The sequence below is a fragment of the Phyllobates terribilis genome, unplaced genomic scaffold (assembly GCF_046119375.1).
Source record: "Phyllobates terribilis strain yellow unplaced genomic scaffold, ASM4611937v1 Scaffold_5__5_contigs__length_657084704, whole genome shotgun sequence".
Taxonomy (NCBI): Eukaryota; Metazoa; Chordata; class Amphibia; order Anura; family Dendrobatidae; genus Phyllobates; species Phyllobates terribilis.
In genome coordinates this window covers 23,767,969-23,790,335 of record NW_027362765.1, presented here as the reverse complement: position 1 = coordinate 23,790,335, position 22,367 = coordinate 23,767,969, and the positions used below count along the sequence as shown (strand labels likewise).

At 46.9% G+C, this 22,367-nt stretch overlaps 3 protein-coding genes across 5 annotated transcripts in view; all 3 read right to left on the bottom strand.

Moving 5' to 3' along the window:
• LOC141271786 (uncharacterized) overlaps window positions 1-1,193 on the bottom strand; it is a 30,872-nt gene extending 29,679 nt beyond the window's left edge. For both annotated transcript variants that reach the window (XM_073681933.1, XM_073681934.1), the window contains exon 1: window positions 1,129-1,193. The gene's annotated coding sequence lies outside the window, so the exon portion shown is untranslated. The remainder of the gene's footprint in view (window positions 1-1,128) is intronic.
• An 8,366-nt stretch (window positions 1,194-9,559) lies between these two features.
• LOC141271391 (uncharacterized) overlaps window positions 9,560-22,367 on the bottom strand; it is a 70,344-nt gene continuing 57,536 nt past the window's right edge. The window contains exon 12 of the mRNA XM_073681482.1: window positions 9,560-10,889. Within this exon, the coding sequence (XP_073537583.1) occupies window positions 9,913-10,889 (977 nt within the window). The 3' untranslated portion in view covers window positions 9,560-9,912. The remainder of the gene's footprint in view (window positions 10,890-22,367) is intronic.
• Window positions 11,109-22,367, bottom strand: part of LOC141271811 (gastrula zinc finger protein XlCGF66.1-like) — a 36,476-nt gene continuing 25,217 nt past the window's right edge. Inside the window, exons 6-8 of one of the 2 annotated variants that reach the window (XM_073681984.1) lie at window positions 19,900-20,106; window positions 18,422-18,512; window positions 11,109-11,141 (exon numbers count right to left, since the gene is read on the bottom strand). In XM_073681984.1, coding sequence (XP_073538085.1) covers window positions 19,921-20,106 — 186 coding nt within the window. In that variant the 3' untranslated portion in view covers window positions 11,109-11,141; window positions 18,422-18,512; window positions 19,900-19,920. Of the gene's footprint in view, window positions 11,142-18,421; window positions 18,513-19,899; window positions 20,107-22,367 lie in introns of those variants that run through there. The other variant, XM_073681985.1, reaches the window with a different exon arrangement.

Below are 22,367 nucleotides of genomic sequence, written 5' to 3'. Positions count from 1 at the left end.
ACTGAATCCATGCCGGCCCACCCCTGTGACTGAAGAGCAAGCCTGCCGGGAGGGCTAAAGTTAATTTCTTCCTGACAGTGGGGCTCTCAGTGCCGCACTGCACAGTGTCTGAAAGCTATTAACATGCAGATTAACCCCATATCTGCAGGTTACTAGCCTTATTTTACATGACAGCTTCCCTTTAAGCTCTGCAGTAGAGCAGGGAGACACGATCTTCCTACACTACTGCTTTCCGTTTTGTAGACCGCAAGTCTCTTTAAAGAGGTTGTCAACTACTTTAGCATTGATGATGACCTATCCTTAGGATAGGTCATCAATGTCTGATCGGCCGGGGTCCGACACCCGGGCCGATCAGCTGTTATCGGTGGAGGTGGCCACAGGCCGGAAGTACTTACTTGAGGAGCTGGTGGACTACTTGTAGTGGTCGAGGCTTAGTACTTCACATCTGCCTCCTATTCTAATCATTAGGACTAGGAGGCGGATGTGTAGTACCCTGCAGCAGCCATTACAAGTAGACGGCCAGCTCAATTAAGTATTAACCCTCAACTGGTGAGGTGGGGTTTTTGTCATGCAACTGGTGATGTGGGGTTTCCTATACCCCAGTGTTTAGAAAACGCTTATTTTTACAGAAAATGCAAAGATCATGTTTGTTTTAATCGTTTTCTTATTGGCGATTGATTACACATGAGTATAACAGATTTTTGACACCCACAAATGGATGGAAGCTAGTGAGACACGTATCCTCATACCAGCATTTTTCAAAGAATGGCAGCCGAACAAAAATTCCCTGGGGTGTGGTAAACCCCACCTCACCAGTTGAGGGTTAATTAAGTACGGTCCCGGCTGATCAGACATTGATGACTTATCCTGAGGATAGGTCATCAGTGCTAAAGTTGTGGACAACCACCATGATTGTACACGGTTGTTTCGTGCCCTCCCTCACCCTCCCTGAGCAGAACCCCCAGCTACGCCTCTGATTCTTCTGCATCTATCTGTGAATCCATTAGAGGAAAAAACCACAAAAATGTTATTCATTCTTAGAAATCGGTGACACAAAAACACCAAAACAGTTTCAGCACTGAAGGGGTTAATGCAGCCTGAAACCAGTACTGGGGTCTCTCCACATACCTCCACCTGCAGAGCCGCCGCCACCACATATATGGCTGTGTGCACAGGACCTGTGATGAGGTCACAGGAGGGGAGGAGTCAGGGGTCACATGATCAGGGGCCTCAGTGGATGCAGGACTCTGCTGTGCTGGTTGTCATGGTGCTGGATGAGGTGAAGTTTATGTGTGGGGTCAGGAGGGGTTTACAGTGTGGATGTAGCAGAGCCGTGTGTGTACGAGGCGTACGGAGCGGATCCGCGTGTGTACGAGGTGTACGGAGCAGAGCCTGTGTACGAGGTGTACGGAGCAGAGCCGTGTGTGTACGAGGTGTACGGAGCAGAGCCGCGCGTGTACGAGGCGTATGGAGCGGAGCCGTGTGTGTACGAGGTGTACGGAGCAGAGCCGTGTGTGTACGAGGTGTACGGAGCAGAGCCGTGTGTGTACGAGGTGTACGGAGCAGAGCCGCGCGTGTACGAGGTGTACGGAGCGGAGCCGCGTGTGTACGAGGCGTACGGAGCGGAGCCGCGTGTGTACGAGGCGTACGGAGCGGAGCCGCGTGTGTACGAGGCGTACGGAGCAGAGCCGCGCGTGTACGAGGCGTACGGAGCGGAGCCGCGCGTGTACGAGGCGTACGGAGCGGAGCCGCGCGTGTACGAGGCGTACGGAGCGGAGCCGCGCGTGTACGAGGCGTACGGAGCGGAGCCGCGCGTGTACGAGGCGTGCGGAGCCGCACGTGTACGAGGCGTACGGAGCAGAGCCGTGTGTATGATGTGTACGGAGCGGAGCTGTGTGTGTGTATGATGTGTACGGAGCGGAGCTGTGTGTGTGTATGATGTGTACGGAGCGGAGCTGTGTGTGTGTATGATGTGTACGGAGCGGAGCTGTGTGTGTGTATGATGTGTACGGAGCGGAGCTGTGTGTGTGTATGATGTGTACGGAGCGGAGCTGTGTGTGTATGATGTGTATGGAGCGGAGCTGTGTGTGTGTATGATGTGTACGGAGCGGAGCTGTGTGTGTATGATGTGTACGGAGCGGAGCTGTGTGTGTGTATGATGTGTACGGAGCGGAGCTGTGTGTGTATGATGTGTATGGAGCGGAGCTGTGTGTATGATGTGTACGGAGCGGAGCTGTGTGTGTATGATGTGTACGGAGCGGAGCTGTGTGTGTATGATGTGTACGGAGCGGAGCTGTGTGTGTATGATGTGTACGGAGCTGAGCTGTGGGTGTATGATTTGTATGGAGCAGAGCTGTGTGTGTATGATGTGTTTACGGAGCTGTTTGTGTGTGTGTATGATGTGTGCTGAGCTGTGTGTGTATGATGTGTGCAGAGCGGAGTTGTGTGTGTATGATGTGTGCAGAGCAGGGCTGTGTGTGTATGATGTGTACGGAGCGGAGCTGTGTGTGTATGATGTGTACGGAGCGGAGCTGTGTGTGTATGATGTGTACGGAGCGGAGCTGTGTGTGTATGATGTGTACGGAGCGGAGCTGTGTGTGTATGATGTGTACGGAGCGGAGCTGTGTGTGTGATGTGTACGGAGCGGAGTTGTGTGTGTACGATGTGTGCGGAGCAGAGCTGTGTGTGTATGATGTGTACGGAGCGGAGTTGTGTGTGTACGATGTGTGCGGAGCAGAGCTGTGTGTGTATGATGTGTACGGAGCGGAGTTGTGTGTGTACGATGTGTGCGGAGCAGAGCTGTGTGTGTATGGTGTGTACTGTCGTCGCCACATAATATGGGACGTTCTGAGACATTGTTGCCAGTGTCTGATCCCGGCTGATATTAAATCTGAAAATCCCCATTTGAATTTATTGTTTCAAGCTGTTGCTGTATTTTATATTTCTTTCATATTAAACCAGGGTTGGTGAACCTCTGGACCGCGGGCTGTTTACGATCTGCAAAGTCCTTACTTAAGACTCCCGGGCAGATTCCCAGGGAATTTTATTGCTGCTTGCAGCGTGGCACATGCAATAATGGATTATGTCCTCAAGCTGGCTAGTGCCAGCATCTCTTGTAATGCATATGATTCAGGACCAGCCCCTCCTGTGATGTATATTCCCCCATGTCTCCTGTGATGTATATGCCCCCAACCCCTCCTGTGATGTACATGCCTATATGTCTCCTGTGATGTGTATGCCTCCAGCCCCTCCATGTCGCCTTTAATATGTACAGTAGTGTTCAAAATAATAGCAGTCCAATAAGACTAACCAGATTAATCACTGTTTTTGGTATAAATTATATTACCACATATCAACCAATTTACCAGTTGGTGCAGTAGATTCTAAGAAAACCACCAGACTCAGCATTCATGATCTGCATGTTTTTGAGTCTGTGTATTTGAATAATTTATTGAAAGGGGGGGTGTTCAAAAAATAGCAGTGTGGAGTTCAATTAGTGAGGTCAATCATCATGTGAAGAAACAGATGTGAATCAGGTGGCCCTTAGTTAAGGGTGAAGCCAGCACATGTTGTACATTCATTTCTCCTTGAAAGCCTGAGAAATATGGGTCGTTCGAGACAATGTTCAGAAGAACAGCGTACTTTGATTAAAAAGTTGATTCAAGAGGGTAAAGAAGTGCAGACAATGATAGGCTGTTCAGCTAAAGTGATCTCCAATGCTTTAAAATGGAAAGCAAAACAAGAGAGACATGGAAGAAAACGAAAGACTACCATTCGAATGGATTGATGAATAGCCAGAATGGCAAAGCCTCAGCCAATGATCAGCTCCAGGATGATCAAAGACAGTCTCAAGTTACCTGTGAGTACTTTGACAGTTAGTAGATGCCTATGTGAAGCTAATCTCTTAGCAAGAAGTCCCCGTAAAGTTCCACTGTTAAAAAAAAAAAAGACGTACTGAAGCGTATACAATTTGCCCAAGAACACATCAACTGGCCTCGAGAGAAATGGAGAAACATTTTGTGGACTGATGAAAGTATAATTGTTCTTTTTGGGTACAAGGGCCACAGACAGTTCGTCAGATGACCCCCAAATGCTGCATTCAAGCCACAGTACACTCTGAAGACAGTGAAGAATGGTGGTGATAGCATGTTTCTCTTACTATAATGCCAGACCTATTTACCGCATACCAGGGATTATGGAGCAGTCTGCATATATTAAAATACTTCAAGAGATCATATCACCTTACGCTGAAGAGGATATGCCCTTGAAATGGATGTTTTCAAGAAGACAACGACCTTAAACACACCAGTAAACAAGAAAAATCTTGGTTCCAGTCCAACAAAATTGAGGTTATGGAGTGGCCAGCCCAATCCCCGAACCTTAATCCGATAGAACGTGGGATGAAATAACAGTTGATAGGTGCAGTTGGTTGACTCTATGCAACATACGAGATGTGTAGATGTGAAGCAGTTCTAAAAAACTGGGTATACAACTAAATATTAGGTTAGTTATTCACAGGAATACTAAATTCTCAAAAAAAAGCGTACATATTGTGAATTTATAAAGACAAATGCAGACACTGCTATTTATTAGAACAGCACGATCATTTTTTTGTTATTTTCTGTAAAGTAACTAAAATTTCTCTTCATATTTTGATTTAGGAAACAGTGTGAATGTTCCCAATGCATGGAAATAAAAACTAGTATAAAGATTTTGTGCTTTGTTTTTGAACATTACTGTATGCCCCTAGACCCTCCTGTGATATAAATGCCCCCATGTCTTTTGTGATGTTTATGCCCTCAGCCCATCCTATGATGTATACATTCCCCTAGACCTCCCTGTGATGTATATATGCTCCCAGACCATCCTGTTATGTATATGTCCCCAGACCCTACTGTGATGTATGTGCACTCAGTATCTTCTTTTCAAAATTCATCGCAAAAAGTCAACTGTGCTCCTGTCACTCAAGGTGTAGAAAAGACTAAGTACAACACAAAGGGAAAGGGGGAGTGGAGACCTCCTAGGCTGACCTGATATCACCCTGTCTCCCCTAAACGTTCCTATATAATCCTGTTACGTCCATAGTAATAAATAATAATAAATAATGGCTTTTTATTTATTACTATGGACGTAACAGGATTATATTCCAACATTGAACATGAAATTGGTTTATCATGCTTTGAGTTATATGTGGATGAATTGATTATGCCTGTGAGACAGAAAAAAATTCTCATTCGGAGTATGAAATTTATCCTGGAAAATAATTATTTTGAATTTGATGAGGTTATATACCACCAGACGCGGGGGACAGCCATGGGCTCGAGAGTAGCACCTACCTATGCTAATTTATTCATGGGTGTTTTCGAGACCTGGCATGTCCTTCGCGGGCGTTTTAACCATAACATCGTTCTTTTCAGAAGATTTATTGATGATATTTTTATCATTTACAACAATGAGGGTGAGGATGTAGAGAATTTCCTTGAGGATATTGCGAGGAATATATGGGAACTTGAGTTGACACCCACAATAGACGAACAGACTGTCACTTTTCTTGACCTGTGTATATACAAGGAAGAAGCTGGGGAGATTCATACGAAGAATTATTTCAAGAAAGTTGACTCGAATGGGTATGTGCACTTTAACAGTGGTCATTACAAACCGTGGTTAAGGAACATACCCAAGAATCAGTTCGTCAGGATTAGAAAAAATTGTACTTCTGATTTTGATTTTAAGGCACAGAGCAAAGTTCTCCAGGGGAGGTTCTCGGAAAAGGGGTACCCCCGTAAACTAATTAATAGAGCATATAGGAGAGGTGAAAGGGTTCTCACAGCACGAACTAACGGGCAGGACAGAGAGTGTAAGTAAGGGTAAACTAGATGAATTTGGGACCAATTTTATAACAACATATTTGGTTCACAGTAATCAAATAAAGTGGATTCTAGAGAAGCATTGGGGTGTAGTGCGAAACGACCCAACTCTCAGTAGTATAGTCCCCCTAAAACCTAAGGTGACATATAAAAGAGCACCTACTCTAAAGAATATAGTAGCACCCAGTAGAATGAGGAATAGGACCCATAAAAAGGTTTCTAATTCCCCAAATAGGAATGAGCTTTTTGTCTCTTTCCGTTGTAATGGGAGAGGATGTCTGTGTTGTGCTTCTATTACCAACGGAGTGGAGAAATTTCATTCATCAGATAATCCCAATAAAGAATACTACATTAAACATAGGATGACGTGTGCAACTAGCTATGTGATATACTTGATTCAATGTGAGTGCGGCAAGCAGTATGTGGGGAGGACGTCCCAACCTCTCCACAAAAGAATAAATTCACATAGGTACAATATCAGAAAAGGGTATAATAAACATGGACTGTCACGTCATTGTACACAAACACATAATGGAAATGTACGCTTGAAAGTTACACCTATTGATCATATTCCTGAAAATGCTATAAATAGGTGGGAGAGTCTGAAAAAACGCGAGACGTATTGGATTTATAAGCTCAATTCTCTTCAAGCCTATGGCTTGAATGAGATTAGTGATCTATTTTAGGATTCACAATGTTTAGTGACCCCTGATTGTTCTATACAGATGGAATGGGCGATATAAATTGGAGATGTAAAGTCGTTGGTACTGATAATATTTTTAACTATCACACTCGTATATAATAATATTTCTTTTTTAGCTCTACTTCTTTAATGCAATAAGACTTCTTGTATGAGTCTTATATGCAGCTACACCTAAATTCCTCAGATGGAGATATGGCCTAGTGGGTTAAGGCTATGTGCCCACGATGCAGAAATGAAGCAGAAAATTTCTGCAGCATTTCTGCATCTCCCTGGCAGAAAAAACGCATGCAGATTGTACATGCGTTTTTCCTGCAGAATACATGCGGATTCACATGCGTTTCCACATGCGTTTCCGCATGTGGACTGACAAGCACTTTCCAGGCGATAGCATCACTTGCAAAGTGCTTGACAACTAGGTCACACTGTATAAATCCATGCAAACGGCATGGATTTATATAGTGTGACCGTAAAAATAAAAAAATAAAGCTATACTTACCTCCGATGCCGCCGCGTGTGCTGTCGCGCTCGCCCTGGCTTCTTCCGGGTTGCCGGCACATCGCGAGACAGCCTGCGGTCACATGACCGCGACGTCATCCCAGGTCCTGGAAGGAGAAGCGCTGCAGGGGCCGCCGGACAGGAGAATATAAACTTTATTTATTATTTTATTCTTTTTTTCACAGGTACAATGGTACCCAGGTCTGGATGAGAGTCTTCTCTCCTCCAGAACTGGGTACCATCCGCACATTGAACCGCATATTATCCGCGTGTACAAATACGGATATTATGCGTCTCAATGCAAGTCAATGGCGGCCATTCCGCTGCGCTTCCGCAAAATTAATGAACATGCTGCGGATTTATGAGCGCTGCAGAAACGCTGCGGAAAAGTCCGCAGCATGTGCATTGACATTGCGGAATGCCATTGGGGACCATGGGGTGTGGATTACCAAGCGTTTTTGATGCGTTTCCGCTGCGGAAATTCCGCAGCGGAAACGCATGAAAAACGCATCGTGGGCACACAGCCTAATACTGTGAATTGGTTTATATACTTTTGAAGCAGTGCACCTCATAGGTTTGATTCCAGTGAGTACCACTATTTTAATTTGTTATTTTAATATATTTAGAAGATGAAGTGTGTTGCAGAGAAAATGATTCTAGTATTGCTGCTGCTAATATAAATTACTTTAGGTATATAATAAAAGACAACAATTTTTTAGCTAACATTTCCCCTTTTGTTATTAATATGAACTCCCTATAGTGGTCTTACACAGGGCTGCATCTGATAACTTCAGATAGTTATATGGTTGAGTGGTCTGATGCTATGATATGGCTTATATACTTTTGGAGTAATGTTGCCTCACGGGTTCGGTCCCGGTGAACGTCAGAATTTTAATTTTGGAAAGATACTATTTTTTTATGGTTTACTAGAGATTCATCTCATTGAGAAAAATGTCATGCTCTTTATGATTAATTGTCTAATGTGTGAGTTTTTAGGAGTATTTTTAATTTTTAGAGTTTGCTGTGTACAATGTGGGCGTTTTCACACGAAATTTCGTCATGTGTGACACTTGTAATTATATGCTATATATATATGTGGATTGTGACTGACTTGGTAGCCCTGAGGAAGTGGCAGTGTAGCCACGAAACGCGTAGGCCAAGTAATATAGAAGGTTTGGTTTATCATTAACCCTTGTGTGTCTCTGGACCAGCGCGGAGGATCAGCCCGGCTTCTTATCTCCTCTCATCATTTTGTACCACTAGGTGACACCACAATACTGTTATACATTGGTTATTAGCACTAAGCACTTTAATTTTGTATGTAATTTGGTGTTTAACGATTGCAAGAAACTATTTGAATAAACGGTTACGTCACTTAATGCCTACTTCTGCAGTATTTCATGCTTTTTTTATATTGAATTCTGTTTTTTTCATCATGTTTAAACAAACAATTTTTGATTTTATTAATAAGGTCTCCATCATCTGGAATCTGGATGAGAAAAAAAAATGTCAACATGCTGCGAGTGGCCACGTACATCAGACGAGACTCGCCACTGCAAATCCATGGGTGCAAGAAAAAAAAATCAAAACAGCACACTGACCATGCGTGTCCCATCCGATTTGTATGCACAAATCTAAACGGAAACCTGGCATTTCATCAGCCAAGTAAAGTAAATTTGCAGGGTGACCCATCAGAATAGAATAGATATATAGATAGAAATAAGTCAGTGAGATATATAATTAGTGCAGTGCATGTGTAGTTTTCGGTACATGTATTTAGATAAATAATAAATAAATGGCCTTTATTTTTAATAACCAGCTAAGGGAAAGCAGACAGCTGTGAGTTGGTCTTATTAGGCTGGGAAGAGGCCAATAACTATGGAGCTTTTCAGCCTATTAATATCAGCACAAAGCTGTCTACTTAGCCTTTATTGGTTATTAAAAAGGGGGGATCCCATGCCATTTTTTAATGGTAACATTCAGTGTAATAACTTAATGTCCGTTCTCACGCTGCGAGCAATGACGTCAGTAAGGTTACTGTTGTTCAGAGGCTGTGAACTGCAATAATCTTACTGACATCACCAGTCGTCACTGCAGCCAGTTTCTCACGCTACACAGCGTGAGAAGCATCGGTCGCTGCTGCTCCAGTGTATAGAGCGGAGTTCTCTGAACGGGGCTTCATAGACTGGATGTGACCTCCATAAGGACTTTGGAGGACCCTGTGAGTTATTTCTTTTTTTATGGTAATAAATGGGTAAAAGAGAGAATTTGTCTGGAAGTTCTTTTTACAAATAACGGACTTTTGTGTGTGTGTTTCTTTCTCTTGAAAACGGGGTTAGAAGTGGGAGTGTATGATGGCATTCTCTCCAACACTAACCCCTGGGGGCTTGATGTCAGCAGACATCAACCCCTAAACCATTAGCTCAATTGCCACTGCACTAGGGCAATTAGGAAGAGCCAAGGATAAGTGCCATAACTGGTGCATCTAATGGATGGACCAATTCTGGGCGGCTGAGGGCTGGTTTTGTTAGAACTGTCAGCATCAAATGGGGAGTATACATAATAGTTGTTCATACATAGTAATAAAGCTCATGTATCAAGGGCTCCACTGGTGAGAACTACGCTGGGGACAGTAATATAGTCAAGTAATATTTTCTACACTTGGCTGATCTATAGGTATGTTCATTTAGTACATGTTTATTGGTAATTCCATACATTTCCTTAGCATTTAGTGCTCTAAATTGCTTCCCCTTACTTCAGAAGATATAATTTTACTTTGACTGAAATGTGAGATATTTTCTTGCATAATTTGTCAATAAAATTATCTAAATTGAAAAAGAAAAATGGTTACTTGACTGTATGAGTTCTTTGATGTGCAAGAAGATGTGATCTGCAGTGAAAACATTTCTCACATTCTGGACACTGATATGGTTTCCTTATTTCATGAAATCTCGAATGTCTAATAAGTTTATATTTTGCTGTAAAATCTTTCCCACAATCTGGACATAAAAATGGCTTCTCCCCAGTATGCTTTCTCACATGTACAGTAAGAGCTGATTCCGATGCATAACATTTCCCACATTCTGGACATGGAAATAGCTTCTCCCCTGTGTGAGTTCTTAGGTGTTTAAGAAGATTTAATTTGAAGGGAAAAGATTTCTCACATCCTGGACATGAAAATGGTTTCCTTCTTTTGTGAATTTCCTGATGTTTAAGAAGTTTATATTGTGCTATAAAACCTTTCCCACATTCTGGACATAAAAATGGCTTCTCACCAGTATGTATTCTCTCATGTACAACAAGATATGATTTCTGTGCGAAACATTTCCCACATTCTGGACATGGAAATAGATTCCCTGTATGCCTTCTCTCATGTACACGAAGAGCTGATTGATCTGCAAAACATTTCCCACATTCTTGACATGAAAATGGCTTCTCTCCTGTGTGAGCTCTCTGGTGAAGAACAAGATGTTTTTTCACTGTAAAACATTTTTCGCATTCTGAACATGAATACGGCTTCACACCTGTATGAATTCTATGATGAAAACAAAGTCCTGATTTCGTTGCAAAACATTTCCCACATTCTGAACATGAAAATGGCTTCTCCCCTGTGTGAATTCTCTGCTGACTATTAAGTTGAGATTTCTTTGTATAACATTTCTCACATTCTGAGCAAGAGAATGGTTTCTCCCCTTTGTGACTTTTATGATGTGTAATAAGTTCTGATTTCTCTTTAAAACATTTCCTACATTTTGAACATGAAAATTGCTTCTCCTCTGTGTGTTTTTCTTTATGTCTCACAAGATATGATTTAATGCTATAAGCTTTTCTACATTCTGAACATGAATATGGCTTCTCCCTCGTGTGAGCATTTTGATGTACTACATCATTTCTGTTATTTTTATTTTGCTTAACAGTCTGGGAAGATGGGACTTGTTGAAAATGATCGGATGATTGATTTTTGCTGTGTAGAGCTGATATATCTTGGAGAAAGGCATGCTTTTCATATGTACTTGATGTGATGCCACGATCATCTGAAGATAGCTGATGTCCCTCTGAGCTCCCGGTACAGTCATCTGCAAGATTAAACTGAACTTATTTTGTTTCAATAATAGAGCCTTGAAATTATATTAATAATTCAAAGAAAAACTGATTAACGCAGTGGTGGCAACAGGAGACATCAAAACATGGACTAATATATTATGGTATTAGGCCAACAGGTTCTGTTCTCGTATCACTTCTCAGTTAAAGCCAGCTTAAATCATAGTTTCATATTTGAATGCTACTAACTGTAGCATCGGCGTCCCTGCCCTGTCTCTGTCGGCGCAGCGGCGTCCCTGCCCCATGTCAGACAGGGACACCGTCTCTCCCGCCCCCCGGCTCCTAGCGCGGCTTCTCCCAGCGCTCCGTTCCCTGCTGTGGCCGGCGCGCGTTCCTCCTCCAGCGGAGTGCTTAGGGCGCGCACTCCCTCTTAAAGGGACAGCGCGCGTCTTCCTAAAGAGTCCCCGGCCAATGGCCAGAGGACTTCCCACATTTAAGGCACCTCCTCCAAAATGGAGGTGCCCGAGCAAAGTTGTTTGCACTGTGTCTTAACTGTGCTTCAGCCCTCAGGTTCCGCTGCTAGCCTGACTTCTCGTCCTGCCTGCCAGCCTGTTATCCGTCCGTTACCTGCCGTGCCTGCCAGCCTGCTCACCTGGAGCGCTCACCTGTTGCCTGCCTGTTACCTGCCTTGGCTATCTGCCCGCTCACCTGGGAGCGTCCACCAGTTACCTGCCTGTTACCTGTCTCGTCTGTCAGACCGCTCACCTGGGAGCGTCCACCAGTTACCTGCCTGTTACCTGTCTCGTCTGTCAGATCGCTCACCTGGGAGCGTCCACTAGTTACCTGCCTGTTACCTGTCTCGTCTGTCTGCCTGCTCACCTGGGAGCGTCCACCAGTTACCTGCCTGTTACCTGTCTCGTCTGTCTGCCTGCTCACCTGGGAGCGTCCACCAGTTACCTGCCTGTTACCTGCTGTGTCCGTCAGCCCGCTCACCTGGGAGCACCTGCTTGCTTTCTGCCAGCCTGCCTGGAGACCCTGCCGTCACTTGCTGTGACCACCTTCCTGGTAAACCTAAAGACTGCTACTTGCCCTGCTTTCTCGAACTGTGACCTCCTGTCAGCTACCAGAGACTTCCGCCTGCTTGCCGTGTCCATCCATCATACCGGTCAGTCCCAGCCCTCTGACCCGTGGGAGCCACCTGCTCTCTTCCAAGGTCGTCCCCAGAGTAGCACCTGGTCCCTCTGCCCGGATCCTCCCTGGTCACAGTGTCGTTAGCTGCCGTATGACCAGGGTCGGTTCGAGTGGATACTTAGTCACGCCCCTCTGGGTCCCTCCTTGCACCTCTACACAGTGGTTCCACCACCTGGACCCATAACCGTTTGCTCGGGCCATGGAACCCGGTGGCACCCAAGCTCCCTCGCTCTCTGACCTATACCATGAAGTCTCCCGTCAGAGATCTCAGCAGGAGTCCATCATGAACCACCTGCGAAATGTCAACTCCCGCCTGGACACACTGACTGCTCCACCAGCAACCATCGCTAGTGTCACGACTCGCACCCCGGCAGCGCCGCTGCCCACCAATACCATGGCATCCTGTCCCGGACCCCGGCTTTCTGCACCTCCTCGTTTCGGAGGCGACCACGCTCAAGCTCGGGGCTTCATAAACCAGTGCACCCTGCACTTTGAACTCTTGGCTCATCAGTTTATCTCCGACCGGTCCAAAGTGGCATTCATTATGTCCCATCTCACTGGGGAGGCACTGGCTTGGCTAAATCCCCTATGGGAGAGAGGAGACCCCCTGGTGTCCAACCTGCCAGCCTTTCTCACGGCTTTCGGGAAAGTCTTCGACGAACCAGGGCGAAAGACCTCATCTGCCTCCTCTCTGCTACGCCTCCGCCAGGGGAGTCTCACCGTGGGCCAATATGCCATACGGTTCCGTACCCTTGCTTCCGAGCTTGCCTGGGATAATGAGGCCCTAGTGTCCGTCTTCTGGGAAGGCCTATCCGGCCGGATTACAGATGAACTCGCCGGTCGGGACATTCCTACCTCCCTGGATGACTTAGTAACACTTGCCACCCGGATTGACATCCGGTTCCAGGAGCGTACCAAAGAGGTCACCCATAAGAGGAGGTTTCCCCGTCTTGCTCCCACTTTCCAGAGACCCGTCTCTTCCTCTGTAACTCCCCGGGCGCACTCGCCAGAGCCCATGCAGCTCGACCAGACCAAGATAGTCAAAACCCGTCAAGAGTCACGCCGTACCGAGGGGAGCGGTTTCTACTGTGGCAGTAAGGAGCACCGGATCCGTTCTTGCCCGGAGAGGCCGGGAAACGCCAGTGTCTAGGATCGCTCGGAGAGGTCGTCCTAGACAAAAGTAAACCCCCTCCATCTCTAATGCTGTCGGTCTCTATCATCTGCGGGGAGTACCGCTACTTTGAACTAGCTCAACTCGATTCTGGAGCTGCCGGAAACCTCATTTCCCAGTCCCTGGTAGAGAAATACCGCATTCCCACTAAACCTTTGGCTGTACCCTTATCTGTCGTCTCCGTGGATGGAGGGCTCTTACCACTAACCATCCAACTCATCACCGAACCCATGACTCTGCAGGTGGGAATGCTGCACTCTAAGAGGATCTTCTTCCATGTTCTACCTGGACTCTCTCACGCCCTTTTGTTAGGCCTTCTTTGGCTCCAGAGACATGCACCCGTGCTGAATTGGCAGACCGGAGAGGTCGTTCGCTGGGGGCAGAACTGTCATAAGACTTGTTTAGTTCTTGTTCGTCCTGCTCGTCCTTCTCCTACTCCAGCCAATCTACCCGGCCTACCGGCTCCTTATTGGTCTTATGCTGATGTTTTCAACAAGAAGCAGGAGGTACCCCATAGACCATACGATTGCCCAATCGACCTGGTACCCGGCGCTACTCCACCCCATGGGCGTATTTACCCGTTGTCCGCTGCCGAGACCCGGGCCATGTCTGAATATATCGATGAAAATCTGGCCCGGGGATTTATCCGGAAATCTACCTCCCCGGCGGGAGCAGGTTTCTTCTTCGTTAAAAAGAAGGATGGCTCACTCCGTCCCTGTATAGACTATAGAGGTCTTAACCAGATCACAGTGAAGAATAAATACCCCCTTCCGCTCATTCCTGAATTATTTGACCGTCTGAGAGGTGCCAGAATCTTCACCAAGCTGGATCTCCGTGGGGCGTATAACTTGGTCCGTATCCGCCAGGGGGATGAATGGAAGACGGCATTCAACACCCGGGATGGCCACTATGAATATCTCATAATGCCCTTCGGCCTCTGTAATGCTCCCGCCGTCTTTCAAGAGTTGGTCAATGACATCTTCCGTGACCTTCTGTACTCCTGCGTGGTGGTGTACCTGGATGACATCTTGATCTTCTCTCCGGATCTTCCCACACACCGGAGGGACGTTCGTCAGATCCTGCTCAGGCTCAGGCAGAACCACGTCTACGCAAAATTTGAGAAGTGCCTCTTTGAGCAGTCCTCGCTTCCATTTCTGGGCTACGTCATCTCCCAGACCGGCCTACGAATGGATCCTGAGAAACTTTCTGCCATCCTGAAGTGGCCCCGACCGGAGGGGTTGAAGGCTATTCAGCGGTTCCTGGGCTTCGCCAATTACTACCGCCTCTTCATTCCGCACTTCTCTTCCCAGACTGCCCCTATCTCCGCGCTCACCCGTAAGGGCGCTAGTCCCAAAGAATGGCTGCCCGAGGCTGAAGAGGCCTTCCTTTCTTTGAAACAAGCTTTCTCCTCCGCTTCTGTGCGGCACTGTCCAGACTGCAACAAACAATTCTTCTTAGAAGTAGAATGCTTCCTCCTCCAGAGCCGGAGCAGTACTTACCCAACAGTCGCCATCCGGGAGAATGGTAACCTGCGGCTTCTTCTCCAAACTCTTCTCCTCGTCTGAGCGCAATTATTCTATAGGAGACCGAGAATTGTTAGCCGTTAAATTGGCACTGGAGGAGTGGCGTTACCTGCTCGAGGGGGCTCTTCACCCGGTAATAATTTATACGGACCACAAAAACTTGGCTTACCTCCAGAGTGCCCAAAGACTTAACCCGCGCCAGGCCTGGTGGTCCTTGTTCTTCGCCCGCTTTGATTTCATTCTTCATTTCCGCCCAGCAGACAAAAATATCAAAGCCGATGCCTTGTCCGCTTCCTTTTTGTTCTCCGATCTAGAGGAGGAGCATAAGCACATCATCGACCCCGCCAAGGTAATGCAAGTGGCACCCTTGGATCTGAATCATCTTCCACCTGGTAAGACGTTCGTGACAGTACCTGATCGAGAGAAGGTTCTGCACTGGGGACATTCATCTAAGCTAGCCGGCCATGCTGGCCAAAAGAAGACCCTCCAGCTTATTGCCCGGCATTACTGGTGGCCTTCCCTGCGCAAGGAGGTAATAGACTTTGTCTCGGCCTGTGCGTCCTGCGCCCGCAACAAGGTTCCTAGACATCTGCCAGCCGGCCGCCTTCTGCCTCTTCCCGTACCTGCTGCCCCGTGGCAACACATCGCCATGGACTTTATAACGGATCTCCCTGTCTCTGCTGGTGGTACGGTCATTTAGGTGGTCGCTGATCGCTTCTCTAAAATGGCTCACTTCATTCCCCTGCCGGATCTTCCGTCTGCATCTGAGTTGGCTAAGGACTTTATTCATCATATTTTCCGTGTCCATGGTCTTCCTCTCCACATCGTGTCCAATCGAGGGGTTCAGTTCACCTCTCGCTTCTGGAGAGCCACGTGTAAACTGCTGGGGGTCACCTTGGACTTCTCTTCTGCTTATCACCCACAGTCCAATGGTCAAGTAGAGAGGATCAACCAAATCTTAACCAGTTACCTCCGGCACTTTGTTAATGCCCACCATTCCGATTGGGTGGATCTTTTACCGTGGGCCGAATTCTCCTACAATAATCACGAGAGCGAATCCTCTTCCAAATCCCCATTTTTTACAGTCTACGGCCAACATCCCCGGATCCCGTTTCCCGTCTCCGCCTCGGTGGACAACCCGGCCGCGGAATCTCTTGTTAGCGAATTCTCCACCATTTGGGAGAGTACCAGATCCGCGCTTCTTCTGTCCTCCGAGCGGATGAAGAGACAGGCTGACAAGAGACGTCTGGATCTGCATCAATTCCGTCCTGGAGATAAGGTCTGGCTCTCGTCCAAATTTGTCCGGCTCAAGATTCCTTCCTACAAGTTAGGGCCCCGGTTCATCGGCCCACTGGAAGTTATCAAGCAAATCAACCCGGTGGCCTATAAATTGAAACTCCTGGCCAACTTGCGGATCCCCAACTCCTTCCATGTATCTCTCCTCAAACCCGTGGTACTTAACTCTTTTTCCAAGTCTTCAGGTACGGCTCCTGCCCCGGTTTCCGCTGAAGACGAGTTTGAGGTAGAGAGCATTCTGGCCACCAAGAGGGTATGAGGGAAGACCTTTTTTCTAGTGGCTTGGAAGGGGTTTGGTCCTGAGGAGAGAACGTGGGAGCCTCGGGAGAACATCCATGCCCCGCTCATCCTTGATAAATTTCTCTCTGGCCTAAAGAGGAGGGGGCGTAAGGGGGGGGGTACTGTAGCATCGGCGTCCCTGCCCTCTGCTAGGCAGGGACGCCGTCCCTCTCACCTCCGCACTCCTCGCGTGGGTCCCTCCAGCGCTCCTGTCTCTATCGTCGCAGCGGCGTCCCTGCCCCATGTCAGACAGGGACACCGTCTCTCCCGCCCCCCGGCTCCTGGCGTGGCTTCTCCCTGCGCTCCGTTCCCTGCTGTGGCCGGCGCGCGTTCCTCCTCCAGCAGAGTTCTTAGGGCGCGCACTCCCCCCCTCTTAAAGGGACAGCGCGCGTCTTCCTAAAGAGTCCCCGGCCAATGGCCAGAGGACTTCCCACATTTAAGGCACCTCCTCCAAAATGGAGGTGCCCGAGCAAAGTTGTTTGCACGGTGTCTTACCTGTGCTTCAGCCCTCAGGTTCCGCTGCTAGCCTGACTTCTCGTCCTGCCTGCCAGCCTGTTATCCGTCCGTTACCTGCCGAGCCTGCCAGCCTGCTCACCTGGAGCGCTCACCTGTTGCCTGACTGTTACCTGCCTTGGCTATCTGCCCGCTCACCTGGGAGCGTCCACTAGTTACCTGCCTGTTACCTGTCTACTCTGTCAGACGGCTCACCTGGGAGCGTCCACCAGTTACCTGCCTGTTACCTGTCTCGTCTGTCTGCCTGCTCACCTGGGAGCGTCCACCAGTTACCTGCCTGTTACCTGCTGTGTCCGTCAGCCCGCTCACCTGGGAGCACCTGCTTGCTTTCTGCCAGCCTGCCTGGAGACCCTGCCGTCACTTGCTGTGACCACCTTCCTGGTAAACCTAAAGACTGCTACTTGCCCTGCTTTCTCGAACTGTGACCTCCTGTCAGCTACCAGAGACTTCCGCCTGCTTGCCGTGTCCATCCACCATACCGGTCAGTCCCAGCCCTCTGACCCGTGGGAGCCACCTGCTCTCTTACAAGGTCGTCCCCAGAGTAGCACCTGGTCCCTCTGCCCGGATCCTCCCTGGTCACGGTGTCGTTAGCTGCCGTATGACCAGGGTTGGTTTGGGTGGATACTTAGTCACGCCCCTCTGGGTCCCTCCTTGCACCTCTGCACAGTGGTTCCACCATCCGGACCCATAACACTAACACTGACATCAATTTTTTTTCTTTTAGAAAAATACTTAAAATGCGGCTTGAAGTTCAACGCTTTTAGGTGGGGTTTGTCTGAAAAAAAAGTGTCATCTCAAAGAACGGAACTCCTCAGAACAGAGCAGCTTTTCTAGAATTAAAAAATAATTTCTCCTTTGCCTAAATTTTCCATCAGCTTAATCCCTTCCCATCTGTCAGAGAACAATTCTTCAGTTCATGTCTGACTGTTCAGTCTCAAGGAAATATATAACAAAATACAACCTGTGGATTCTTCTCCTAAGCCATTTTCTCCAGAGATAAAAAAAAAATCACTTATGTGACAAAGATCTCCTTGTTATTAAGCTGTCTTAGGAAAAATGGAGACACCAATTGGTGGTGGCTCGTCAACCAAAGTCTATCTACCCAGAACAGATCTGCTTATCATCCTCAGTGAAGTTTCCTAGTCCTTGTTGTTTTCCTACTTTAAATTGTATAATTTCACCATTCAAACAAGAATTTGAAAAGGGATGCCTTATTGTTCTTTTGACCCTACAGACCAAGGCTACAAAATCAAAAACGTAAAACCTCTAGAAAATTAAATAAAGAAATATGAGTTAGTAGAACATGAGGCTATTCTCTGTTTGTGGCTAGGTTACTACTTACCTGTGCGGTTTTCTGTAGAAATATCCCCTTTACACCACTCATCACCTCTAAGATTTGTCTCTTTAGCACTAATTTTCTTCCTATACCAACCCTGAAATAAATATAAAAGTCACAACAGTTTTGAGAAGTTACATGAAATTATTTTGAAGACTAGAAAAAAACATTAATTAGAATGATATGATAAAAATTACATGACAGCTGTAGTTAAATTCCAACCTGTAAACTAATTCTGTAGGGAAGAATCTATATCCTGAAAATTGTGAGAAGATCCTGTCAATAGACACTGAATGGCCAATTTATTAGAGACAACCATCTAGTAGCATGATGGACCTCAGTTTGCCTTCAGCAATTCGTCATGGTCTAGATTCCAATGTTAAAATCGATCCCATGGGATAGAACAGCAACTTTCAGTTTCTGCAAATTAAATGAAGGTTCTGACAATCTATGAACAACCTGGTCACAAGGATGCTCTATGGCAGTGTTCCCCAACTCCAGTCCTCGAGGCCCACCAACAGGTCATGTTTTCGAGATTTCCTTAGTATTGCACAGGTGATGGAATTATTGCCTGTGCAGGTGATGCAATTATCACCTGAGCAATACTAAGGAATCATGCTCTATGGGATCAAGATCTGTGAAGGCTGGAGAAGCTATAAAACTTTCTGTAATGTTCCTGGAAGTGATCCATATCTATACCTCCCTTGAGGCACAGGACATTGTATGTTGTCAGCCACAGCGTAAACAGCTGCCATGATGAACTTGGTCGGCTACAATGCTTTGGTATAATAATACTGGTGGATGAAACAAGTCCGAACACACATCATAGGGGAGCTCTCATGACACCTTCTCTCCATCTACCTGATGATCCTGAGGAACATTGGGATTTTCTTGTTTACAGTTCTGTCTGAGAAGAGAACGGGGACATCTCTCTGGTGTCGTCCTCTTACTAGAGAAGACTGGAGGAAACATACAGGGACTGAATTCATTCTTTACATACAGATAATTATAGGCCGTGTGTATTTAGTCCTTTCTATTACCTGGTGATGTGAGGGGTTGGTGAACCTCCATCATGACATCCTCGTACAGTTCTTTGTGTCCTACTAAATACTCCCACTCCTCCATGGAGAAATAGATGGTGATATCCTGACACCTTATAGAAACCTGACATATACAATGATACCATCATCCCCCTGATCCCTTCATAGAGTTACTGTATAATGTCCCAGAATTCCCAGCAGTGTCACCTCTCCAGTCAGCAACTCAATCATCTTGTAGGTGATGTCTAGGATCTTCGGGTCATGGATGTTCTCATGTATCAGAGGGTGAGCAGGAGGCCCTGTGATTGGGCACAGGGTTCTTCCCCATTCCTCAGACACAGGCTCCTGACAACATTCAGTAGAGGTCTTCTTCACTATTGTGTAATCCTGGTTATGGAGAGACACATTAATAAATCTCACTACAGACATTTCCAGAGTCCTCACCTCTCCAGTTCTGTCCATCTGTTATTCCCATAGATAAGAATGATGTAATGTGACGTCATCCGAATCTCTCACCACTCCAGTAAGCCGGGAGATGATCTCTATGGTGAGGTGTAATGTTCTCTCCACCCTCTTGTCCCTGTTCCTTTCTATCCTGGATGGCTCAATCTTGAAAATTCTCTCATACAGAAGATCCGATATTGCAGGGATCTGAATGGGGAGACGATGAAGAAATGTAAAATCATAAAGAATCCCGTGTAATAATACAATTACTGGAGATAATATGGGGTAATATATGAGGAGATAGAGAGATAATACAAAATCTACACATTCTTAGTATGGACTTGAGCATGTAATTAATAACATATGAGTGTTTGGTAGAATTTGATCAGTATATCAATGTAAATGGACCCCAAAGTGCAAAATAATATATAATGTAATAATAAAAAGGGTGGAAGACCAACCAAAAGAGTAAGTTCGGGGGATAGTGGAAGAGAGGAAAAAGTTAACGGAAAGTAGGAGAAAAAGGAAGAAGGAGGAGGACAGGGGAGAAAAGGAGAAGGAGAGGTAAAAGGGGGAGGAAGGATATATTAAGCAATTGTGTTCTTAGCAATACTTATATTAGAAACCTATCACATATGGGACTCCATTATGCACTTATCATTAAACCTCAAAAATGAGGGTTAGCAAAAGAGTTAGTCTAAGGATTATGACAGAGTCACTTTTATGATATATGGAGGGGAGGTATGTGTCGCACAGGTTGCTAGCCTGTGTGAACTGAAACCAATAAACTTTCAGCCAGCATGTTATATGCTGGGGGTTAACTCACCTAAAGGGTGTGGTTTTATGGGAATGACGTAGAGATGGAAGGGAAGTCATTCCCCATTCCTCCACCTCAGGGTGTGGTTGAACAAAGTTTAGTCCTATTTTTTTTTCTGTGTTGTTGAGTTTGGAGAGGCAAGGACTCCAGACTGGAAGGCCACAGCTCAGAGAGGAGCTGAAAGCTGGGACTACAACCTGTGTGGACGAACCCCACACTGCTAAAGACTGTGCTATCGTTTACCTTTTTGTTTTGTTGTTTTGCCAGTAAGGCTGTGTTTATTTTTGCTGGAGCTGGAGGGCTTTATGCCACATAATAAAGCCTGCAGAGAAAACACGGTTCCTGAGTCTACCTCTGGAAGCAGCCGAGTGAGGCGTCTTACCACAGTTGGTGTGAGTGCATGCAAGATTCCAGGAACATGTGTACCTGCCACCGACAGCGGTGGATGTCCTGGGTAAAGGCCGCCAGCCAGCCAGCGAAGTCCGGCAGCATGGAGGAGCTCATTAAGCACCTGGTCCAGAGCCAGCAGAGCATGCAGCAACAGCATTTGCAGAGCCAGCAGAGCATTTGCAGAGCCAGCAGAGCATTCAGCAGCAGCACCGAGAGCAGCAGCAGCAAGAGACAAAAACTCCTGAAACAGCAAATCCAGCAGCAGCAACGACAGTTGGAGCTCCTGGCAGGGGAGATCCGTGGCAGGACATCCGCTCCACCCCCAGATCCAGGTGATGACTCACACGTCAGGAAGACAGTAAGGAGAACCTTACAGAAGATGACCCCGGGGGATGACGTTGAGGCGTTCCTGATTGTTTTTGAAAGGGTGGCGGAACGGGAGACATTGCCTCCGGAGCAGTGGGCGGAGGTTCTGGCACCATATTTGACCGGGAGCCGCAGAAGGCCTATTATGATCTGACTTTACAAGACGCACAGTAATATGCAAAATTAAAAACAGATACTGGCACGCTCAGGAGTGACTATGTCTGTCAGAGCGCAAAGGGTCCACCACTGGGCATATGCTGGCGACAAACCTCCACGCTCGCAGATGTTCAACTTGTTACATCTAGTCCAGAAGTGGCTGCAGCCAGAGACTTCCACTCCTGCCCAGATGGTTGAGCGTGTGGTGATGGACAGGTTCATCCATTCCCTACCGAGGCCGATGCAGACCTGGGTTGCCCAGGGCGACCCTCAGAACACGGACGACCTCGTGGGCCTGGTAGAGAGGTACCAAGTGGTGGAAAAATTCCTAGGGAAACCCGACATAGTCACCACCCCGTACTGGAGTGCCCAAAAGGGGGCAAGTTCATCACGGAAGGGGTTCAGAGCCACAACTTTCCACTGAAGGTGCCGCAAGGACTGTTGTTAAGGATGTGATCTGTTGGCGGTGTCACAATCCAGGACACGTAGCCGCTTAGTGTCGTACATCTGCTGAGCCCATGGACTGCAGCCTAGGCAGAAGATGTTCATATTATGCTTACCCAGCCTGCAGTGTGGACTGTCAACCCAGCGTGGAGCCGCAGGCATGTGCTGTATCCGTTAATGGAGTGACGGTCCTGGGGCTGTTGGACTCCGGGAGTCTGGTAACCTTAATCAGTGCCACCCTTCCCCACCAGCTGATCCCTACCAAATCTGTGGGTGTCTGCTGCATACATGGGGA